Source organism: Rutidosis leptorrhynchoides, chromosome 9, assembly GCF_046630445.1.
Source record: "Rutidosis leptorrhynchoides isolate AG116_Rl617_1_P2 chromosome 9, CSIRO_AGI_Rlap_v1, whole genome shotgun sequence".
Classification (NCBI taxonomy): Eukaryota; Viridiplantae; Streptophyta; class Magnoliopsida; order Asterales; family Asteraceae; genus Rutidosis; species Rutidosis leptorrhynchoides.
Window position 1 is genome coordinate 347628196 of NC_092341.1, and position 8634 is coordinate 347636829.

Consider the following 8634-nt stretch of genomic DNA (forward strand, 5'->3'; position numbering starts at 1 on the left):
TGCCAAAATTTTTGAGGAAGCTACAAAAGATCTCAACGTTTGTCGGGTTGAAGGGAATATGATTGGTTCGGGTGCTGTTCCAACATTTAAGCAAAAGGGAAAAAAAAAAAAGAAAAAAAAAAAACTAAGGCCCGCAAGGTTAATGGGGATGGGGGAGGAGTTGCTTAATTTTAATGTCGAGGGGATATGATGTTTTTTCCGTTACGTGAGTTGACTATGTTTGCCGTTTTTCGATTCTCTTTTGTACTACGTGTGTCTCGTAGTTGATCGTTTCTTTGTGTTTGGCCTTTGGTGTCTTTGGGATGTAATTGTTTCGAGCTTTCATTTTTTCGATGAATGTCCCGAATTATTTATAAAGTTTTAATTTTTTGCAGAAAAGAAAAAAAATACAAGATGCTAAATGCTTTTGTTCCGCGATATGTAAAGAGTCTATTAACTTAATTTAATTACATATTAATATAAATAATTTTGAAGATGATGTGTGTATATTCATAATTGGACATGAATGAGACAATTTGTTACTTTAGGTTTTGTTTTTATACAAAATTGTAAGTACGAATTTTGGTCATCTACTATGATAAATAATTGTCAAAATAATAATACAAATATTACGAATAAATAAATAAGATAAGATGTGTGCGTACACGACTAGCCATCTACAAAACGATAGATCGAAGCTTTCACTCTGAATATACTTAATCATATAAAACGATAACATTTTTTTATTGTTCAAGCCTTCAAGCTACGTAGAGAAGTAAAATTTACCTATATCTACGCTTTCCCATCGAAATATTCTGCCTTTTTAGAATAAATCTCATATCACCACAGTATATTCAGGATCTACATACAATTAATTTTGTGATAGAATTGAAAAAAATATTGTAGTACTTATCGAACTGCGGAGGAGTGTTACACGATATAGCTCAGTCTAATTGTGTAATAGGCTCGGTCAATTAGGTTGAATTAGGTTTAGGGTTTCGTGTACTCTATAAATATAGTGTAATTTTATCAATAATATTTGACGGGTTTCATTATCTTACAGTACTAACTTAGGCTCAGACCAAAATTTCAAACAAATAAAAATGAGTTGTTCTCTTTAAATCTTTCAATGAAAACATAACACAAAAATATGTTAGACCATCTCTAATCTTAGCGTGCTGGACCATGGGTGCACTGAGCACGTGCTTGCAGCACATGCAACCAACTTTGTGTGCTGATTTCTGATTGGTTAAACTTTTTTTTTTTTAATTTTTATCCCCCATTTCACCAAACTTCTAATCATATTTTAACACATCACTCAACACGCTACTCAACACTCAACTCTATTATTTTTCAGTTTACTAGCACGGCCATCAAGCACCCCACCACTACCTAGCAACACACCAACATGCTTTTTAGGGTTAAAGATGGTTTTATATGTTATACTATTATTACCGAGTATTTTTAAGTGTTTGTATGGAAGGAAGCAAGTAGTCTATTCAAACTTAATTGGTTTACATTTGCACAAAAACATTTGTAAATTTTATTCACGAAAATACGCAAATTTAACAACCGTTTTTTAGTGTCAAATAATAATGAGGAAATACATAATCAAAGATTTAAGGGTTACATAATTTATACACATTTAATGTATGGGTTTCGCTACCAAAGGGCTATTGACGTAACGGTATCGAGGTAGCCTTTCAATCAAAAGGTTGAGAGTTTGAGTCATGCTTAGGATAATTTGTGTGTGTATATATATATATATATATATATATATATATATATATATATATATATATATATATATATATATATATATATATATATATATATCGTGGTTAATTCGTGTATTGGTGTGTGTGAGTTTGTCTTTTTTTTTTTTTTTTGCATAAAGAATTATACCGATGAATATTATTAAAAAATAATAAAAGAATTGTTACAATGAACGATCAGTGTTACAAGAGAGTCTTTCAACCTATAAGCAACCAACTAGACTATAAAACAATAAGCAAATAATCTAGACCACAACCTTTAAACAACCAACTAAACTATTATACAATACGTAAATAATCTAGACCACAACCCCGCAACAACTGATCTTAGGGGACTTTCCAGCTATCCTTCATGAACGAACAAACGGCGAGTCTTTGAATCTGATTGATAACAACTTTATATGAACTGTGGAATGCACAATATCAAACACTTGATCCACCGAACGAGCCTTTTTACTGTACAATCTTTTATTTCTTTCTTGCCAAGTAAAATAAACCAATGTTCCATACACAATTTTAGTCACAACGCTTTTAACTGCATTACGAGCTACAAAAGGGACTATATTATAACGAATAGTTTTCCAACTTGGAACCCAATTTTGAATACCTACCGGCTGCGCAAACTTCATGCACACTTGAGACGAAAAAAGTAAAAATAAAAAATATTACTGGTTTTGCTATACGTTAAGCGCATTTATGTGAAATTTCTTTAGTTGCCAGAATTTACATTTAATACACGCATAAACATGATAACTATTAGATTGAACTATTAGATTGAATTAATTTTCAGATTTTAGTTTTGATCTGATTGTTCAAGTGCTTCATGTGGGGTTCGTGTGGTGTGTTAAAATTATATAATTATACAAGCTTAGTTTAGGTCATACTTTATTTATTTGAGCTTATTTGTGGTATTTATAGCAATGTATCAGGTGTCGATAATGATAGATGATAATCTCAGGGGCTGCGGATGGATAGTTTGTAAAGATGGAGGGCTTAAAAGTATATTTGCTTTTTTGGGCTTGTGACTAGTGGACTAGAAGACTTGATAGGCTTGAGGATGCTAACTGGGCTATTTGCTTAATAAGCCCTTTGTTACTTTTCTCCTCAGATATATAAACCTAACATATTGATAGGTTTATTCATTCATTTAGATCGTTTTATTTCTCACTGCCAAACCAGGGTTCTCTGATTTTGTTTACTAATTTCATCATCTTGATTATTTAGTGTGTGATTCTATAACCTTTTGAGTTAGCTTTGTGATCTTCTTAGTTTCTGTAATAATTCGAGAGAGTATCTTTGATTTCTGAGTTGTTGAGATTGTTTGGATTTGTGGTTGATTAATAAAAGTGTTGAACTTATGTGATTGGAGCTTTATTATATCATTTTTACATTGTGGAACAGGTTGTTAGTTTGAGTGGTGGTGGATGCGTATTTAGGTGCTAGCGGGGTTGACTTCAAAAAAAGCTTAATAAGAACAAAAGAATGTGGTGGTAGACGACCAGGCTCTGATCTTTCTGATCTTACTGGGACGAACGAGATAGGATCTAAAGTCAATCATGGGTTCCTAACTAAGAAGGAAAGAAAGGAAAAGCCCGACCAAGCTATAAGCTCAAGTGTAGAACTCATTTCCAAAAACTAGTTTCAAAAAAGGAGGGAACACTCTAGTTTATAACCACCAAATAAGTTTGTTCACCCACGATGTGGGATCCCAAACCATAACTAATGTGGATCGTAATAGGCTCAAGGTTTCTTTGAAGGTTTGGTGGAGCGCGGAGTTTTACTTCCATCGTCGGCCACTCTTGTCGGGAGCAAATCATCTAATGTGGGTTTTTATTCCTTTTATCCTCATTCTGGAATGTAACATCCTTGTTACATCTGTCCCACATCGGTTGGAGAGGAGAACGAAGCATACCTTATAAGGGTGTGGAGACCTTTCCTAGCATGAAGCGTTTTGGAACCACACGCGCAGCAGATCTCATGAGAACTCTGCAGTTAATCGTGCTCAGGCGAGAGCCCTACCATGATGGGTGACCTCCTGGGAAAGTGCTCCACGGGTGTGGTTGCCAAGAAAAATCCGTGCGCCTACGGGCAAAGCGGACAATATCATGCTACGGGGAACGTTTACCCGGGATGTTGCATGGAAGGCGGTTATTATTGATAAGGTTGATGGGAAGTTGACTAAACCGGGCTCTAGAAAGTCGGAAAGCCTCCCATGTGGTTGAATAACATGTCATGGTTTTATATTCTTGATGTTTCATTTGTCTCGGTTGTATTTGGGCCCTTTTATTTTGTTTGTGTACGGGTCTTGGTTTGTCTTACGTTTGGTGGTGTCTAGGTCTACTTTTGTTTGTATAGATTTTGATGTTAGTTTTGGTGCGGCATTTTGATGCTGATTTTAAGGTTTCTTTTGGTTCTATTTATTGAGGCAACAAAAAGTGTCGATTTAGTGGCGGCTTGACTGCCGCTTAGAGCCTAAATTGATTTCAGGCAGGCTTTAAACTAATGGAAATTTAATTCTACCGTTTACATGGCGTCTAATTTTTATTTGCATTTTATTTTTTATTATTCTTCTTTTCTGTTTATTTACTAAAAGCTTTTTTTTAGGGCGGAGATCCTCACAGAAGCAATCTCTCAACCCTGGAGTAGAGAGGAGGATGACTTTCTCTTCGTGTGATTAGAGAATTCCTTTTCTCGACTCGTGGTTAGAGAAACGGCTTCTCTTCTATTCTAGGGTAGATGAATGATTGTCTACATCTCACCTCCCTCATACCTCGCATGTACGGGATTGGGTATTGTTGTTGTTGTTGTTTTGTATTATGATGAAGAAGGCTCTCCTAAATCCTAAAAGGTTCGATCGCAAGACCATTGATGGGAAGATGAAGAACGCTCCCGATAAGGTGGTATGCCTTGTTTTTTGGTTTTGTTGGTGTTGGTTAGTGTTCGATTAGTTTTGTATTTTGTTTTTTGTAGGTATATCGTGGGTGTAATTTTGGTCTCAGTGTATGTCTTTTCTTTCATAGTTTGGTTTGGTTCGGTTTTATATAGCGGGAAGGGTCATGCATTTTAGTTTCGAGCCCATCGTTATGTTGTTGTATGTTTTTGTTTGAATTCTTCATTTTTAGATGAGTTAATTTTTTAATAGTAATCGTTTTTTTTTTACAAAAAATAAAAATAAAAATAAAAATAAAATGAAAATGAAAATAAAAAGGGAGTTTCATAAATTTACAGCAACTGTTCAACAGTTGACATTAACTCAAATAGCACCAAAAATTTCTAACTTCATTGAACAAAATGAATCAAGAATTCCAAACAAAATAATACTACTATCCCTACCAACAAATTAAATCGTGCAAACTTTATTTACAACATAACAGACATTAACCTTTAACCTTAATTCAAGAATGAAAGAATCATAATCTTCACTAAATACCCTTAAACCCCAACTTCAAATCACTCACTCATTGAAGGTCCAGCACCACCATCATCACCTGAACTCGTGGTGGTTTCGGGTCTAATTTCCTCCAACTGCTGAAGAACCACTTGAACTTCGGGCCGGGCCGAGGGTGTTGGGTCAACACAATGCAATGCAAGTTTCAAAGTATTCAATAACTCATCACCAATTACTGAAGCATCTTTCATTAACTCCAAATCAAAAACCTCATTAGTCCACTCTTCTTTCACAATCGAAGCCACCCATTGCGGTAAATCTACACCGTTCATCGCCTCTCCTGGTGATTTCCCAGTTAGTAGTTCTAACATGATCACACCTAAACTGTAGATATCGGTTTTCGTGTTTGCTTTCTTGAGCTTCGAAAGCTCTGGGGCCCGGTACCCAAGTGCACCGGCTGTTGCTATCACGTTTGAATTAGCAGCAGCTGTCATTAGCCTTGACAGCCCAAAATCAGCTATTTTTGTGTTTATGTTATCATCTAGCAAAACATTGCTTGATGTTAAGTTTCCATGGATTATATTGTGATGAGTGTGGAGGCTAAGTAAACCTCTAGCCATTCCTTTTGCTATTTGCATTCGCAGTCGCCAATCTACCGGTGTTTCGGGTCCTCGAGCTGCATTCATGTACAAAAAATCATTTTTTTAACACAAAATAGTTTAAAATCCAAGAAAGGTTAGTTGTAATAAAGCAAAGATTTTTCTAATGACAACCCCCTTAAACTTTCGTTAACACAATTCAGTCACGTTAAAGTCAACATATAACCGCTATGTACAACTACATAATGCGTTAACGACAACTGTCGTTAGAAAAATCCATAAAGTATGGATTTTTCAACTCTTAAGGCTGTATGTCAACGCACATTATGTTATTGCACAACAAATAACTGCTATGTATACAACACCATGATGCGCGTTAACGACAGCCGAAACGGTTGTCTTTAGTAAAATCAATAAAGTAAATATATAGATTAGTTTTACCATGAAGAAAAGTTGCAAGACTTCCATTGGGCATGTAATCAAAAACAAGAAGTTTCTCTCCTTTTGGGCCTAAATAATAAGCTCTCATTGCCAATAAATTAGGATGCCTAATTTGACCAAGCAAATTTACTTCAACCTCAAACTCCCTTTGATTCTTAGTAATCTTTTCTCTTAATCTTTTAACAGCAACTTGATCACCATCTTCTAATGTTGCCTTATAAACTGTCCCATAAGTACTTTTCCCCATTATCTCAGCTGTTGCACACAATAAATCATCAGCTGTGAACCCCATTGTACCTTCAAAATGTACAAGTTTCCCACCCGCCTCTCCGGCCGCCTCCGCTTGCGGTGGAGCCACCGCTTTTCCTGCCGCAGCGGCACTACCGCCAACTCCACCGCCACCGCCCCCTTCGGCGTCTTTTTTCTCAGTCCCTCCCTTTTTCTTGAACAAACAACAAAGGAGTATGCAACATATCAATAGTAAAACTGCTATAACAGCCCCTGCAGCAATTAGAATGATCTCTTTGGTGTTTAGTTTGTTGTTTTCACTACGGTTCGGTGGCGGAGATACAGCGGCAGAAGGCGGTGGAGATGTGACACATTGTGTCGAAGGACTGTATCCACACAAATCAAGATTACCAACAAAAGCACTCGAATCGAATTTCGAAGAAAGTTGTGTTGGGACTGAACCAGAAAGATCGTTGTATGACACATTGAATGATGTAAGATTGAGTTTATCACCCAAGAAAATTGGGATTTCTCCTGTGAGATTGTTATGACCCAAATTCAATGAATTTAACAGAGTCAAATTTGAAAAACTTAAAGGGATGCTTCCATTGATTAAATTATAAGAAAAATCAATACTTTTTAGCTTCCCAAGTCTACCAAATTCACTTGGTACATTGCCAATAATTTGATTGTGACTAAATGTTATTTCTTTAAGCTCAGTCAACTTACTTAAAGAAACAGGTAGGACCCCAGAGAAGAAATTATGGTCAAAAGTCAAAGATTCAAACAAAGGTTTGACTTTGAATCCATTTTTCACACTCCCCCAAGAATCTGGAATCAACCCAGATAAATTGTTGAACTGAAGTGCAAGAAACATGATTGAATTTGATTTTGTGATAGGAACAGGGATAGAACCAGACAATGAATTAAAACTCAAATTGACCCTATAAAGCTTACTACAATTAGCAAGACTTTCAGGAATATTACCCATTAACTTATTATTACTCAAATCAATGGTTTGAAGCAATAAACATGAACCCAATGTAGGAGGGATAGAACCTGTAAACTTGTTGTTAAACAATTGAAGTCCTCTAAGATTTGGTAAAAACCCTAATTCTTTAGGAATTGAACCACCAATAACATTATCATGAAGACTTAGTTTTCTTAAAGCTTGAAATTGACCAATTTTGTGAGTGATTTGACCACCTAAACCTCTCCATGGTAACTGAATTACAATAACTTGACCTTGTGCACATTTGATCCCTTGCCAACTACCTGAACAAGCTCCATAACCACTATCATTCCAGCTTTTTAAAAACCCATATGGGTCAATTAGTTCTTGTTTGAATGATTGCAGTGCTTGAAAATCTGATTCTGTTACAATGATTCCATCCCATAATTGTGCTGTAACAGGAATTGGTAATGTGAAAATGCTAACTAGTAGTAGTAGGCGAAAATGTATGGTGAAACAGGGTGTGTGGTGTAATTTTTGGTTAGTGATAAAGGGAGTTTTTGTATGGTCAAATGGAGTTGGTTTGACTGAAAAAAATGGAGTCTTTTGTTGGTTGAAAATGGTCTCCATTTTGTGATAGTGTGAAAGAGAGAAGAAACAAAGAAAGAAATGAAGTTTAAGTTGTTGAAATGAAACAGTGAGTCTTGAAATAAGGTTTTGTAGTGATAGAGAGATTATGTTTGTGTATGGCCCACGTGATTCTCACGCTCCTTGCCACGGAAAGATGTAAAATCAGTTGGTGAAAAAAACAAGAAATTTAATTAACAGATTTTTTTTTTATTTTTTTTTTCCATTTATGTTGTGATTATACTGTAGAAGACATCAGTTGCAATATTTTACTCTGGTATAATCATAAATTTCATTTCATTATCAATTCGATTTTGATGACTTTTATAAATAAAAATTTACCTAAAAGCTTAAAGTTTTATTATACATACATATCTTTCATAATTGAGACGTTCTATTTGTAGTGAATTTATGAACTTGTAGGGAATATATAATTGAAATTAAAAGGACTCAAATTTTATGCAACTAATTATTATTAATTTTACCTAAAAGCTTAAAGTTTTATTATACATACATATCTTTCATAATTGAGACGTTCTATTTGTAGTGAATTTATGAACTTGTAGGGAATATATAATTGAAATTAAAAGGACTCAAATTTTATGCAACTAATTATTATTGAAGGTAATTTAGAGAATGTTTTCT

General features: G+C 34.9%; 1 protein-coding gene across 1 annotated transcript; it reads right to left on the bottom strand.

Moving 5' to 3' along the window:
- Nucleotides 1-5086: 5086 nt before the first annotated feature.
- LOC139869168 (probable leucine-rich repeat receptor-like protein kinase IMK3) lies at nt 5087-7992 on the bottom strand. The gene is made up of 2 exons (XM_071857490.1): nt 6183-7992; nt 5087-5818 (listed from the first exon to the last, which is right to left on the bottom strand). Exons 1-2 carry the CDS (start codon nt 7990-7992, stop codon nt 5205-5207), a joined length of 2424 nt encoding a protein of 807 aa, XP_071713591.1. The 3' UTR covers nt 5087-5204.
- Between the last annotated feature and the right edge of the window lie 642 nt (nt 7993-8634).